The sequence below is a fragment of the Phyllostomus discolor genome, chromosome 10, assembly GCF_004126475.2.
Source record: "Phyllostomus discolor isolate MPI-MPIP mPhyDis1 chromosome 10, mPhyDis1.pri.v3, whole genome shotgun sequence".
Lineage (NCBI taxonomy): Eukaryota > Metazoa > Chordata > Mammalia > Chiroptera > Phyllostomidae > Phyllostomus > Phyllostomus discolor.
The window spans coordinates 21,614,954-21,631,428 of record NC_040912.2 but is presented as its reverse complement, the minus strand read 5'-3'; the positions used below and the strand labels follow the sequence as shown (position 1 = coordinate 21,631,428).

Genomic DNA, 16,475 nt, shown 5'->3' with positions numbered 1-16,475 from the left:
GTTCAAAGAGACGAAACAGTGAAACGTAAGAAAAAATTAAACAGAGGTTAATCAGTCCAGGCAGATAGCTCAGTAGGTTGAAGTGTCATCTCAATGCACCAAAGTTGTGGGTTAGATCCCTGATCAGAATACACACAGGGGATCAACCAATCAATGCATAAACAGGTGGAACAACACATCAATGGTTCCCCTCTCCCTCTCTCTAAAGTCAGTAATAGCCCTGGCTGGCATAGCTCAATGGATTGAGCGTGGGCTGCGAACCAAAGTGTCGCAGGTTCAATTCTCAGTCAAGGCACATGCCTGGGTAGCAGGCCATGGCCCCCAGCAACCACACATTGATGTTTCTCTCTCTCTCTCTCTTTCTCCCTCCCTTCCTTCTCTAAAAATAAACAAATAAAATCTAAAAAAAGTCAATAATAAAAAATTAAAAATAAATAACTAAAAAGAGGTCAATTAAGAAAAGGATTAAAAAATAAATTACCTTAAGGAGTAATTCTACCCTGGCAGTTGGTAAAGTGTTGGAATCATTACCAATTTCTTCAGATGTAAAATGACTCAATGGGATGATTTCTCCCACACAGATGACAGGTTTAGCTTTTTAGAAAGAAATCAGAACCCCACAGGAAAAAAATGTTGGAAATGCAACCATTCTCTTCCCACACTTTAGTGAAGGGGAGGCCTTGCCTAGCCGTCATCCTTAGCTATCATCCTTCTGGGAGTTTCTAAGAGCCTCTAAATAAGGCCTAAATCATTGTTGTATAGGTTTCTTGAAATTGAATATTTAATAATTATATTCAGAAATCAAGCAACACTATTCTCTTCTTGTATCAAAAACCAAGCTGACACACAGCAGTTCCCAGGGCTGGGGGCAGGGAGAGAGTGAGGAGGTCTTTTTTAATAAGTGCAGAGTTTCAGTGTGGAATGAGAAAGTTCTCGAGATGGGCAGTGTTGATATTTGTATAACAGTGCTAGTGCCACTGAAATGCACCCTTAAAAGTAGTTAAAATGACAAATTTTCTGTTATGTATATTTTACCACAATAGGAAAAAGAGTTTTTTAGTGAAGCGAAACTAAAATATTTAACATGGCAGAGAATCTGGAAGAAACTCTTACAACTCTGGACACCTGGGAAACTGAAGATGCCAAACACAGGAGCTTAGAAGCAACACTTAACAAACATCTGTCCCTTGAAGTAACATAGGTACTTGTATTAGATCTATGATATTAGATCTAATATCAGGTGTGCAAATATGGGGTTGAAAAGTTGTAAGGTATTAAGCCTACTTTGCTGCTGTTGATACCACCTGCTGTGAAAATGTCAAATGAAACAAGTTAGAGCTTTAAATGGTGCTAACAGAGTGACCGTGTATTAGGTCAGTTTCAGAATCCAGATAGCATTTATACCCTTTTCTTTACTATTTGCACCTCAGGTCAATAGCTGCAATTAGCTCCCAGAAAGGCAAAGCATAAATATCAGAAGTAAACCCCGAGGCAACCATGTCTGCACAGACCAAATGCTCACTCAGCAATTACAGGAGGGAGAGTACCCAGGATCACCCTCGCCCAGTCTCTGACAGCTGGGCCCTGCAGCAAGACTCAAGGTAAAAAATACTGGGGGGCGGGTCTAGGAAAAGCCAAAAGTGGCTTCCATTTCTGTTATGGCAACCAGGCACAAAAAAATGAGGCTAAAAATTAAATCAAAGCGGGTAAATGTTCATGACGGCAATAAATAAATACATAAACAAACAAACAAACAATAGGCCAATGAATGTTTGGCCTAGAATTTTTATGATTTACACAATAATCATCTCATACAGATTCTGACTACTGACTGTCTCCCATCATCATCCAGACGTTTCCCTGTGAACACACAGGAAAACTGGAAGTCATCACTAGCACATTCTCTGATCTGCCCCTGCTTCTTCTCCAAGGGTGTTGACCAAGTCCAGGGAAGGGGACTGTCTTTTAACCAACTCAGTTTTCCTAAGCTCCTGAGCTCCTATTCGGAGCTCTGCTTAGGTCACACAGAGAGTCTGCTGATGTCACAACAAGACAAATAAAGTCACACCGTGACTGTAAGCTAAAAAGGCATCGGCATAATGCAAGAACAGGCATTGCAAGTGGAAACAGACAAAAGAGAAAGAATGAAAGAAGAAATAAAGAAAGAGGGAAACTTAAGAGATGAGGTCAAACTTTACTTACAACTTTCAGCCTGATAGTCTGGCACAAACTGCTCATCATTGTCAGGTACCTGAGCTGAAGGGAAAAAAAAAAGTTAAAATTTAAAAGGAAAACTGCCAAGACATAAGGAATATCAAAGTAAGATCTTTTATGTCAGATCTTTTTAGGCTGAGATCAAACCTATTATTATCTGCCAGTGAGCTCCTATTTAAAATGGCATTGACAGCAGTACTTGGGAGGGGGCATAGAAGCGATCATTGATGTCAACTAGAAAACATGTATGTCAGAAGTATAATGGCAGTCCCTCTGAAGTTCCCCTGCCACACAGAAGAGACACATGCCAAATAAAAGAAGCTATAGAATTTCTATTAGCTGCAGTGTTTCTTTTTGCAAGTAAAAGGTGTATTTTTGGAGTAAAAGATATTCCAGTTCACCCACCACAAGTGCTTAAGCAGCCCGTTCCAAGTAACCATGTTAGTTCTTTCAAGTAACATGCAGTTATCACACACAGCCCTCTGCTTTATGGAAATGTCTGATTTTGGTATGTTCCATCTACTGCAGATTAGACTGCCATAATTAAAAATGTCTGCCCTAAAAATAGCCAAAATAAGCAACAAAGTTTCTGAAATTATTGTCACTGGTTTTGGCCATACAGCATAAAATGTGAAAAAAATCATTGACCATGATCAGAACAATACAAATAAACTCCATTCTTTCATGCAAAATATTTTCCTGGTGACTATTTAGCATTAACAAAAGGAAAACACCATTTTATCAGTTCTAATATCAAACAACTTCCCTATTTTTAGCAGGGGAAAAATTACTAAATAGCATAGACTATTCATTCGGCAGCAATCAAAACACAAGTAAACTTTTTCACTTCTACAATATTTTCACCATGGTTGATTTAGACATCAAAATAGCCTGTTCCAAACTGACAGAATGTTACAAAAACAAGTTTTCTCATGCATACAAATGTGCACACTCACACACATACAAACTACATAAAATGGAAGTTAGGTTACTTTCCTAATTAATTTTAGCTCTGATATGATTAGTTGGCATTACTTTACTAATATTATCAAATACTAAAAAGTTTTATCCAGTCAAGTCAATATTCAAACAAGTGTCAATTAGTTTTTTAAAAAGAGTCTATTCTGTATGGGGGAATGCTTATTAAAATAATCAGTCTCTGTTGAAAATGTTTTCGGTTAGTAATTCAATAGGCTAAGAAAAAGTCTACAAAATTCTGTATTTAAAAATTCTAATAAAAATTATAACATATGTATAATTAAAGGTTCTTTTTACCACCTTATTTAACATATTTAAAAAATATAATTTGGCTAAATAAAATCCATGTTACATTAAGAACAAAACCAATGATAATCTTGACTATTATCAAAATATATGCAGTCACATCGATTTTCTAACTTCCTTCTGTACAATATTCAACCTTAGTAAAGACAAACCCCATTCTCTGCCACAAAATGAAACCAAACAAATTAAGAACTTTTTCCAAATTATAACTGATGCCGATTTCTTCAGCTTATATTTGAAGAAGTGTTTTCTCTTTGTATTCTACTAATATCTGACACCTAACTAAAGTCATACAAACTTCAAATCATTACTCTATTACTTGCTAGCTATGTAAACTGTATAACATTATTTTTCTCTGAACTCTATTTTTTCATCAGTTTTACAGTGATAATAGATTTTTTGTGAGGATTAAATAAAATAGTCTCAATAAAGTGTTAGACAATGCCAGATACCCATTTTTTTTCCATTTCAGATATACACACACACACACACAAAACTACTTCAATCATTACAGTGCACGTTTAATGTCTTTAGTTCTAATGAATTCTATTGGACATGGAGAAATATAATAGGTAAAATTTGTATGTTAGCATTCTCTTAGGTATAAACATTGTTCTTGTACCGTAGTAAGCTTGAGTTTTCTCACAGACTCATAAACTATAACTGGAGGAGTACCCTTTAAAACAGATCTCCACACCCAAAATTACAAAAATGTTTTTAATATCTATTTAATAAATAACAGCAGGTAGACAGAATCAAATCCTACATATTTTTTCCATTATATCCACATGTTTTGGCTTTCCTTCTAAATTAACAGCTAAACAGAACTATTGAGATGCAAAAATTATCAGCCATAGCAATTATTATACTTCTAAAAAGCCAACATTTACAAGAACCTAATAAAAATGTAATATCTCTTTACAGGAATAGTTAAAAATAGCTGCTGAGTAACAAAAGTGTATCTGTAACTAAATATGCTAGTATGATTGTCTTAAAGGCCAGACCTTTTCTTTTTCCTTACTATAAGACAGAGTTGCAACTCCACAACTTGTACCACTTCAAGAAAGGCATACAATTCTCTAATGGCTGTGTGGTCTGTGTTGAGATATGTATGCAAAGAAAAACTTTAGAAGCAGAAGAAACTAGAAAGTTCTACCTCACAAATAGAAAATAGCTGCATACTAGCAATTTGTAAAAAGAATGAAAATTGCTATTTCTGTTCTAACTCTTTAACATACTGAATAAATACTTCACACTTATGCTTGAACATATTACAAAATTTTAACAAAAAACATATGACTCACATTTTTCACAGAAGCTAATCTTCAGAAACTGAATAGGCCAAATGAAGCAGCACGCTGCTTAAATAGACAAAGGCTTAAGTCCACCTCTAATTTAAAGTTAAAAGTAAAAGGAAAGCAGCTAACAAAAAACACAACTTGGATCTGGACAAGGAAAAAATGACCAAGTATTGCCACACTCGTATCATACATTTCCGTCTTTTCCCTCAATTCACAGGAATTTGGTGAAGCAGCAAACTATAGCTGCCTAAAAATTTGGGACAAGTCATACCAACTCCAAAGAGGAAAATTAACAATAAAGGCCAACGTAAAAAAAAATTTTTCCCTACAACTATTATAAACTATGCTTGGAATAATGTACCTTTGAAGAATGTAAATGCTTCCCCACACTAGGTAATTAAAGAGGAAGAGGAAGAGGAAGAAAGGAGAAGGGGGAGTATATACCAAAAGGCCAATAAAAGGCTTTCAAGAAGATGAAGCATGCAGATTTTATCGGTAATAGCTGGGGCAGCTCTATCAGATCATTGCACATTAATAGACAAGTTGCCATCACGTCTCAGGACTTCGGCTTTAAAAGGAGAGTATCTGCACTCTCAGCTATTTGCTTTACCGAGATTATTATCCAAAGTTGGTCTCTGTCTCTCTTTTTACTACATAGCAACACATATCATGATAAAGAAACTGAAGAAAATAGTTAATCGCGACCCAGATGTCACAGAATCACTAACTCTCATGTTTTAATCTTAATATACTTTCTTAACACTCCCTGAGAAGAGGGGTGGGCAATGTTTAAATAGTTGGCCTTTAACTAAAATAATAATCATTACTTAAGAAAAGTTGAGCATTTAAATAGGTAGACTGCAGGCAAGGAAAAACACACTTTTTTTTTTTAAACACACAAGCGCCTGTTGGGTTTTCTCTTAAAGCGAGGGGGGAAAAAATTGGGAAAATTACCAATGAAACAAATGTCAAGTATAAAAGGGGTTAATATTTAATTAAAACCAGTTCTATCCACTGTAACAATGACCTGGAGCCAAACAAGGCGGAAGATGTATGAGTCATTCTTTCTGCCCGTGAATGAGACAGCTGATCTCCTCAGCAATTCCTCCAGACAAGCAGGCAGAACTGGAGTTCTGCCTCCATTCACAAAAACACAGTCCAGCATGAGCCATGTGGCCCAACCACAATCTTTTCATGTCACACCCTTCTAGAGAGCTGAAGCAAGTCAACTTGAACTTGCAATATAAACACAATTTTATTGCTCTGTCTCAAATAGAGTTCAGATCCCTTAAGGTACACATTTAAAGAAATGACAAGTTTACAAAATGAAATCCACCTATTTATTATATTTAACCCATCCTACTTCATAGGGTAACTTGTCACAGAAACTTAAATGTACAAAACTAAAAAGGAAGGAAAGAGGCAAAGAAAAAAGATGAAAGGATGGAAGGAAAGAGAAAAACCATTAAAAAATGCCTTATTTTTCTTGCCTATTATTCCAAATTTCTGTATCCTAAGATTATAACAGGCTGCTGCTGACGTTATAGCTTTTCACTTTGAACAAAGGGTTAAAAACAGCTTTCTCTGAAGTTGTTTAAATTTTAAGTAAAAGTAAAACAACAAGAAAATCAACCTTCGAACAGTAGTATTCTGTATAATGCTAAAATGAAGCTTCAGGCCATGAAATAATATAATCATGAGGCCTGTAAGCCTCCTTTTATACCACATCCGATTTTAACATTAGAATGCTTGTCCCAATGTATAAGCGTTAATTAATGCATAATTATAAACATATTTGAACAGATCAAAGGGGCTCTTGTCCAATAACAGAAATATCTGTAATACTTGATAAAGACATTCTATGCATGTTTAAAAAGAAAGAAAACAGTTTTAGTTGTCTTTAGTCTCAAACTAGCTTCAGTTCCTAACTCTAAACTGACCTGTTGTGACTTTAAAACTTAAGGGTAGGTGAGAGTTGTTGTTTCTAGTCAAATATTTTCTCTAGTGCTACTGAGGTCTGATGATGATGATGATGTCGATGACTTTAATTACAAATTTATACACAGGTCAAATGGAATAAAGTTATATCATAAATTCCAAGAAATTATACATTGTCAGTAAGTGAATTAGGAGAGCTTAGCATTATTTCATAAACATTTATTACGGCCCTCTGGAAAAGCTATACTATGCTACAGCAAATCTAAATTCTATTCTTATAAAAAACAGTTTCTATTTTGCAAGGAGAGCCTAGATGAAAGGTATTTATATATGTCCAATGAGTATTTAGAAATGTAATGCATTACCCTATCTGCTATACTTTAATCAAGTACAAAGACGATTCTTTCACATTTTAGAGTATTTCCTGGTATAACGCAAAGAAGGGTAGTAGCCCCCGCTAAAAAGAAAAGAGACTCTTGCTCAATTCTAAGAAATAGTATACACTTCTGTAATTTAGTGCTTAAATTTTCAATTACATTTGTATGTAAACCACATAAAAATTATGTCATCTTTAAAGCTTTTATTTCTTACTGCATTGCATGAAAACAAAACAAAAAAAACCATTCAGGAGTACCTCTAATTTATGTTTTTTAAAAAAGTTACAGTATAATTTTTGAAAACCAAAAATGAGTACATTATGACTGCTGAATACTATTGGATGACCGTATGTGTAACCTGTGATTTAAGACACTTCATGATAAATGACTTTGAATATGAACAGTATCAGTCACTGAAGTGAAGTGAATCTCTACTCTTCAAAGTAGACATATCTCTATGTTTAAGTCAACTTGATTATCATTTCAAGGTAACGTAAATCAAAAGAAAAATACAGTCTTATTTGCATGAGGTAAGGAACTTTGGTGTAGAAAGGTTGTTCTGGGAAATAAAACTTTGACTCAAGTATGGTGGCACCATGGAACTTGATTTACAGCACCACTGAAAATCAGTTTGCCCTGATGGCATCAGATCACTGTCAACATTTTTCCTCAATATTACTGATAAATGGGAATCTCAAGAACATCTAGACCAACAGCAAAAATAACGCTCAAAAGTTGTTCTGTATTTTCATTACATACACATGAAATTTCGTATTTCTCTTTCAGTTGTATTGGTAGGTAAGCTTTAATAACAAATTTCAGAAAAATGCAAGCCTTTTAAAACTCAGTTTTACATCCTTCTCTTTCTGCCCCACCCCATCCCCGACCTCCACATAAGGGTCCGTTTTTAACTCTGAATTTCTTGGGCACCATTCGCTGAAGCACCACTTAAAACCGGTTGTTAAAAATAAGACATCGCTAGGATGTTCATAGGATTGATATTTGAACTCACTATTTCATGGGATCAAATAATTGAAGTTGCCTCTGTCAGTAGCAATCTAATTCAAAAGACAAAGAATCAATAGAGAATTGTACATAGTTACAGTTACAATATGAAGTAGATAGAGAAAAATTTGAAATAGGCATATTCTCTATTTTTTATGTTCTACCGTGTCACTGAAAACATTACCTATTCCATTTATTTCAGAATGTGATTATTTTAAACTGTGGTATATATGTTAAAAATATTTAAACTGCAGTGTTAGTACTTGGAAAGTGATGCTGATGTAAAGTTACAGTCTTCACAAACATATTTTTGATCTCTGGAAATAAACTTTTTGAGAGAATGAAATTCTATTTTTAGAGATAACTTTAGTGAATTGAAAAACTAGTTCCAACCCCACCCATCCTGCCTTATCCCAATTTCTCTTAGACATGAAACACATTTCTTATTCAAGAATAATTTGCCTATGACTAACCCATATGTTGCACTTTGGGTCTAACTTGTAAAATACTTATAGGAAAGCAAACATGCTAGGGTATATATCTCCCAAGTATGTAGGGACTTTGATCATTTTTTTAACATGACTTTCATATGACACATGACAACTGACTCTACTCCCAGGTCCAGTAAGATTTTTGGACCTGTTTAATTTCCCAGTGGGATTCTAACTTAGGGGAGAAACTTGGTTAATTGCCAATGATCTTTTTTAAAAGGGTCAAGATGCTTTAAAATTCCACGGTCAGTTTCTTGGCTACAAAGCATTATGAAAAGAAATATGTAAACGGTTCATATCAGCCTATTTGGCAGTGTTTTAATTTCTGGGTGCCCAGAGGGACGTAAATGGACAAATCCAGCTACGAATAAACTAGTGTAACTTTGAGATCTCTTCATAGTTACTATTATTCAAGATGTTAATTAGTTAAAGTGCTAAAGCAAATATAATTATGTATAATTCCTAAAAATAAAAATAAATATGCAGTCTACTGACAGCAAATTTTTTTTTTAATTTTAAAAGCCTCGCCTCATTATTAGATAGGATAAATGTAAACAATTTTGAAAAATATAAAAATTATTCTGAAATGAAATGAAATGAAATGGTATCTATAACTTATAAACAGTAGCCCACCTTGGTATTCCATACAACAGTCTGACTATTGATTTCTGAACTTCTTAACCTTATGAATTCTTTTCTAAGTCAAAGTCCATGTTCCTCCAAATATATGTCATCTTCTCTGTTTATTTTATAAAAAGCAAATCTTCAGATTTGATTTACAGGTATGTGAATAACTACGACTAAGAATAAACAGTGCAGTTTGAAAAGATAAACTCAGATAAATTATTCAAATTACTTATCTGAGTGACAAAAAAAAAAAAACAAAAGAAGTTGAAAGGAAAAAACTGTACTGAAATTGATTATAAAATGTTAAGAGTCTGTCACAGATTCCACATTTTAAAATTCCAGGAACAGAGTTGCTATGCACATTCAAAATCTGCCAGCAAGTGCACTGACTTGGAATCAATTAGACTTAAGCATCTTAAACAACAAACCAACCTTCCAGAACAATTAAAATGGATATTTTAAGTTATTTTGGATAAGCAAATAAATTCCCTCATGCAGGTAATGGTCTCACAACCTTCAACTTTGCAAACAAAAAAGTTAATGCAAGAACCTCTGTGCAATTTTTTTCTTGAAAAAGTTACGTTGAAATATATGGCTTATGTTACAATAATAAGTAATCTACTGCAATAAGTTTCATTAACAGAGACAAGCAAAATGACCTTTAAATATAACTGAAATTTTTATTAATACTTACCTTTCATTAACATACAAACACAATCACCCTTTTGGAAGGGCTACTACGAAAGCCAATTTACTTAAAAGATTTGAAAAAAGATTGCAAAAGCTCTTTGGAGAACTAGAATATCAGCAAAACAAAGAAACTTATTTTACATGCTAACAGCAACTTGATCAACTGCAAGCAAGACCACTGATAAAACACAGCAGCCAGCCCCAAATTGCAACAGCAACACTTGGCTTCCAGTTAAAGAGAACCTCTCTCTTCTTTTAACCGTCTTAAAAATTTGTTCCAAAAACTGCATGTTTCCCATACAACATAAAGGCAGAAAAAAGACCATTGTACTTAATGCTTAAGCATCTATAATTTTCTGTTTTCCACCAAACCCATCATAGGATAAAATAAATATTTCACATTTATTAGGACAAGTCCAAAAGAAAAAATTCAAATTGTAAACACCAACAAAAGTCCCCCAACATTAGACATTTCTCAAGTTGTAGAGAGATCTACTGAAGCAGTATTTCATTGTTCCTATAAAATAAAGTTTACACAATAAAAGGTGCAATGAATTGCAACACAAATTTTTATAAAAAAGCAATCAAAAATAAAAGGAATGGCTTTAAATGTCTCCTTGCTATATTAACCCAATCCTAATAAAAGTAACATCATAGCAAAAGTCAATTTCAACAAACATCACATGACAGTAACAAATAGAAAACATTTAAAAATTCCTCAAAGCCCCCAAATATTTATTTTAAAGCCATAGATTTCCTAAGTAATGGATACACACCTATCGTTCTGTGTTGTGAACAAGGTGGAAAGAAGACACTTGCACTTAAATCTTGAAGCATCCCGTCCTGATGAACCCAGAGAAACTAATTTCTGCCATCAGAAAAGTCCTCCACCAGAACACCAAATAATGATATGCGCTGCTCTAAAGGAAACAGCTAGCCGAGTTCTGGCTCTAGGAGGTCTCTCGAGGTACAATAATATAAACCTGATCAATTGCAATTAAAATCTGAACAGAGGCTTAGAACTTGAAGTCTTGGTGCATTAGTTCTTGCCAAAAGCAGATGTGATTGTGAGCTGGAAGCAATTTCTCCTGGTAATTTGTGATGACACTGGGTAGTGCAGCCCCAGATTCCCCAAAGACAAACTCATCAGAGGCTCTAATGTATGCATGACACATGAGGTGGCTCTTTTAGAGCTCAATTAATTGGGCTGAACATTAAGACAGCAAGTTCAGGACTTTTCCTCCCCCTTCTAGAGTTGCTCCCCCCCCCCTTTTAAACCTTTTTTCTGTTTTGCCTTACCTTCTGCAAGCCACGTTTCCTGTAATTGACTTAGATCTTGAAAGAGTTCTAAAAAACAAGTCAAAGACATAAAGAAAACATTTGCAAACCTTTAGGTTTCATTAAGTGGAAATGTTTGTCATAAGATTTGTCATATATCAATTTTATTTGGGGAGGCACTCAATATAAAAAGAGAGCAGAGTTCATAACATATATTTCAACAATCTTGCTCATTTTGATGGTTATTAAGCAATACTTCTTTAAGAAATCCTTTCAGTAAACTAAATAATAAAATCATGTCTCTTTTCCCCTCTTTTTAAACAAATAGCTTAAAAAATAAGGTTGGGGACACAAAATAACACACATGCTGTAGTATTCAAAAAAGGCTTAGGTAAAGGTAGGTCCACAGGAACCTTTCCTAAACATGTTCAACTCTTGTCAAGTAGTAGGAAAAAGATTAGAAGGACAGAAAAATACTTTATTTATATCTTCCGAATTTTATATAAAAGATATAATAACAAATGGTATAATTCTCAAAGTAATATATATTTTCAGGTTCAATGCCACAAAGATAAAACTTTTAAATACAAGTTTTTAGAGGGAAGTTTCTACATGAATAGGTTTATAAAAATCAAAGATAGATAATTCCCTGGCACCTGTTTGTTATGAAGTCCAAATATTTGTATTCTGTCAGAGAGGGGAGAGAGAGAAGTGTTCTATAATTATGAGGATCTGAGGAAGTTTCGGAATTTAATATACCTCATCTAAATGGCCAACTGAACTTTGATAATTAAATCTAAGTATCTTAAGTTTATTATTAATGCTTCCATATGGCTGGAATAATTTATAATGTATTGACTTCCTACCAACAGTTCATAAAAAGAATCTGTAACCTAATTTTCCAAATAAGTATTAGAATTATGAATTAGGCCTTAATTATAATTCAGTGAACACTTTAAGACCTCTAAAGCAATATTATGGCCTCACCATGGGGTCATCAAAATCATCCATGAAAAGTTTGATAACTGTATATGGTTTTTGTGTAAAGGGGATGGGAAATTAAATAATCATTTACATTGTTTGAGCAGTACACATAGTTGCTTAATTTGTCCCACTGTGTTGGATATTTTCAAATTATTACCTTAGTGTATGGGATTAGCTATATGCCATATGGACAAGGGTATTAAACATAAAAGAAGGATGTCACTGTTAACTTTTTACTTCCTTCTTTCATTAGTTTGTGACACAGCCATAAAATATCCTCCAGTGCAAACTGTCACATTATGTTAATTGTTCCAAGTAAAAGTCTTAGTTAAATACAGTAATTTGAATGTTTATTATTTTTAAGCTAAGACTTAAGTTCTCCTGTTCTTTATGAGAGTGGGGAATATAGATAAAGAGGGGGATTCAGCCCAAAATCAAACCTCACCTTCTGAATCATGAGCCAGATCTCTGTTAATGAATTTTCTTTTCCTGACATTTGTTGGTCTCTCGTTACAATTTCTCCCACGCTGATTCTACAAAGGGAAAGATAAAATCCTTTAAAAGAATGTAAACCTCAAAAGTCACACACAAAAAAATACATGCATACATACATCTACAGGATCCTCTCTCTAAATAGAAAAATTCAAGTCCATAGGATCAATTCTAATATTCACTTTCTGCATTCATTTCACAGTGAAAGCTTATGCTGAGAATTCAACAGCCAGGAAGTGTTGCTTCCCAGCGCCGATCCTAGCATACTATTTATTAGTCATATATTCATGGTATCTCAGCATCAAAACAACATTAAGCAATTACACTTCAAGTCGATTTTAGGCTGGATCAAAGCTAGCTTAAAACACAATGAATTGTATTCTTATACTCCCCACTCGAAAAAATAAAAAAGCAGGTAAGAGTGGTAAAATGAAACACATAAGAGAAAATGAGGGGGAAAAAGAAACAAAAACACCCCATGTAAACAAAAAGTGTCAGCATTTGTCTCAACTTCATTCTTTTCAATGTGGCAGACAAACCCAGCCAAAAACTTTGAGTGCAGCAGCTGCTGCTGCCCTCCATCTCCTCTTCCACTCATCTTGGGCCCTTTAATCAGAAAAAGGGGTCTTAAAAACAAACTGTGCCTTATCCAAATCACTGAAAGGTAAGCTCATTTTGAAGACTGGGCTTCTAGAAGCAGAGTCGCCCTACAGTGGCAACAAAGCAGATAAAGTATCTGCAATCCCAACCCCCTTACCTCCTCCCTTATCCCCCCCCCCCCCCAGTCAAGTTTATAAACAGCAACTCTCGAACTGATCACTCACATTGGTGACCATGTAAGGCACTTGCTGGTCATAAAATCCATCCATTCTGCTGCTCTTCGCAAATCTCAGCTCAGTGTTTTATATTTTGAGCATTTAGCTGGAGATTTCCTCGGGATCTGGACCTCTATCAACCTAGAGGGGAACAAGATGGCTTTTAGGCTTAAAAAAAATCATGAATGAAGCTCTTTAATTTGCATAGCTAATTACCCACCGACTGTCCCATTCACAAAAATAACCCTCCCTACACCGCCTCCTTCACCTGGATCCAAAGAAAGCCCAGAGAGTTCACAATTTACATATTTTCGGCAGTAGCAAAAATCCGAACTAAAGGCTATGTATTTATTTACACTCTCGATGTTTCCCTGCGAGGTCGGTGTATCCCGGGCAGCTCTGATTCGCAAACGTGTGCAAAACTAGCAATGGCGATCAACGAGACTTGCTTTGCACCTAACGGGACTAGAGACGGAGACACCTCTTTCATAAGGATAGTTTTTGCACCCACAACCATGCAATTATCTGGAGAGACACAAAAAGTTGTTGGAAAGACCCACCTGAAGGCCACGCTAGGCGAACTGCTGCAAAAAATTCCCTCCAAATTTAATAAAAACATTAATTATTGCCCAGCACTTCCCCCTTGGAAGCCGAAAGCGCCTCTGACAGAGCTCAATTCGGTGGTTTTTCCTCTACTTCTCCTCCAGGGGCCTCCAATCCAAACTGATGGATCGCTGCCTCCCATTGGCTCCGCGTCTCTTTCACAAGATCAGATTTCGGGCTGTCAATCAGGCAGCTTGCTGCCCCTTCTCCAGGATCTCCCGCGCCCCTCTTCCCAGGCTGGTGCTCGGCGGGTTGGCGCAGGGTCCAAAGCTTGGAAATGCCACGGAGGAAACCGACTGCCTTCCTAATCCGCTGCTTATTGTTAAAGTGCCCAGGGACACTGAATCCATCCATGTGTACCCAGTCGCCAGTTCTCCTTACTGGTGTCTTTGGTCCATTCTTGGGCCGATTTCCTAAAGCACTTTTGTTCTGTTCAGGTATATACTCTGAAGGGCGATCTACTAAGCCCATGCCTCCTCATTCCCCTGCCTCCTCCCCTCCCTCAAGAACGCCAACCTCCCCCCACCCCCACCTCTCACTTTTAACCTGATAAGGAGCCCACCTAACCATAGCTTCGCTTCCATTAAGTTTTTGGCCCAAGTTCTTTTGCCGTATTTTTTTTAAACACACGCCAACCATCATTCATTATGGTTTATCAAAACAGTTTTTAATGGCTTTCCTCAAGTAATACAAGATCCAAATCATTCATGGGACAGTAAAATACAGAATCCGTGGGAAAGCACCGGGGGCAAAGGAGGAGTTGCATATTAGGAAGGATTGTGTTGGGAGGGAGCAATGGGAGGACTACGGGGCGATCTAGGTAAATAAAAGTATAAAAATCAAATTTCCCCCAGGTGTGCACTGGGATAAGGTGCTTCCAGCTCTCCGCGGAGGTGGGGCGGAGCAGGGAGGGGATGAGGTGGCTCAGATATCCTAAGGACCCGCACATTTCCTGAGCTTTTGTTATGTATACACGGAGATGGAGGGTGTCACTTACTGTACTTTATGCTTTCACTTCCTCTTCTGCTTTTACGCAGCCACTACCCGGAGTTGGGGGGCGAGCGGTGAGGGGGCTCGGGTTTCAAGGACAATGGCTGGGACGTTAAAAAGTGAGGGCTGCAACTCTGAAACCACTTGCCCTCACCCTCCTGTGGGGCTTGGAGCTGTAGAACTTAGGAAGCCGCAGCCCAGCAGGGCAGGGGAGGCCGCGGGGATGGGACCAGGAACTCAATAGTGCTGAGATTCACTTTTGATCCCGGTAACGACCAGAGCTACAGACCAAAAGATGTTTCCGGCAGCTGTTCTGCCCATTGGGAAACATGCTTCAGTACTCAATTTCTATTTGAAACTTTCCTTCCTGAAATGGAAGGGTATGCAGACACATTAAAATGGAGTATGAGCAAGACTCCGCAGGAACCAGAAGAAAGATCTACGTAAAAAAAAAAAAAAGTTTTACATAAATTTTAGAAAAACTTATTACTGGAGAAACGCCCAATAATCACGGGGAACAAGGGCATACACCGTGCATTCCCTGAAACTAGTAAATCAGAGTAGCCGGTGCCAAGGCGCACCTACAAGCACTTTGAGCGGGAACTGCACTTTAACCTCAGCCAGGGAGGGTTTCCGGGCGCAGCCGGGGCCTCGAGGCTGGGGTAGTGAGGCTTTCGGGTATTTTCTGAGGGTGCAGCCAGGCGGAGAGCCAATAGCAAGGGTGTCCCGCCGCCCAGCACTCCGGGGATAACTCAGCCCCTGTAATCTGAGCAACAGTTTCCAAAGACCTTCTCCGGGGCTAGAGCCTGACAGGTATCCAGGGTAACCGGGAAGAGGAGGAGCTACAGTTTAGCCGCCCCCCCACTCCGCCCCCACTTCTCCACCAGGTTCTAGTCCGCAGCCAATAACATACCGTATTTCCCCAGCCCATTGTTGTTTATTGCTGACCCTGCAGCGCTCCGCTAGGAGATTGGCGGCTTTAGGGAAAGGGGCGGAGCCTCTTCCGCCCCTGCTGCCACCTTCCAGCTCCATTCACAAAATTCCGGCCTCTCTTGGTCACGTGTTTGGGGGCGTGGCGGGGCAGGGGAAATGACAAAAAAGGCCCAAGTTTCCCAAACCACAAAACTTTTTCCTGCCTTGCAGCCTTCTCTGTGTCCTGTCCCAGAATACTAGAAGATGATAAAAAGGAGCCTTGGGTCTGGGAGCAACAATTTGTGGGGCGGGGGGGGCTAGAAATTAAAGAAAGGCTCTCAAGGGGATAATTCCAGGGTACACTGCATATGAGAAAAGCTGCAAGAGAAAAACGGAAGAGAATTAAGGAGAGTAGGGGGAAACCCTTAAGAACAAACGAGTAACTTTTGCTCCATGCTTCACGTCATTGCTTTT

The 16,475-nt window shown here is 37.2% G+C and overlaps 1 protein-coding gene across 9 annotated transcripts in view; it reads right to left on the bottom strand.

The window, feature by feature from the left end:
- The window catches only part of ETV1 (ETS variant transcription factor 1), a 93,018-nt gene extending 77,162 nt beyond the window's left edge, over positions 1 to 15,856 (bottom strand). Inside the window, exons 1-5 of one of the 9 annotated variants that reach the window (XM_036010560.1) lie at positions 15,097 to 15,856; positions 13,506 to 13,637; positions 12,635 to 12,722; positions 11,227 to 11,274; positions 2,203 to 2,256 (exon numbers count right to left, since the gene is read on the bottom strand). In XM_036010560.1, coding sequence (XP_035866453.1) covers positions 2,203 to 2,256; positions 11,227 to 11,274; positions 12,635 to 12,722; positions 13,506 to 13,550 — 235 coding nt within the window. In that variant the 5' untranslated portion in view covers positions 13,551 to 13,637; positions 15,097 to 15,856. Of the gene's footprint in view, positions 1 to 2,202; positions 2,257 to 10,703; positions 11,174 to 11,226; positions 11,275 to 12,634; positions 12,723 to 13,192; positions 13,426 to 13,505; positions 13,665 to 13,764; positions 14,018 to 14,056; positions 14,189 to 15,096 lie in introns of those variants that run through there. The other 8 variants (XM_036010557.1, XM_036010556.1, XM_036010558.1 and 5 more) reach the window with 8 other exon arrangements.
- Between the last annotated feature and the right edge of the window lie 619 nt (positions 15,857 to 16,475).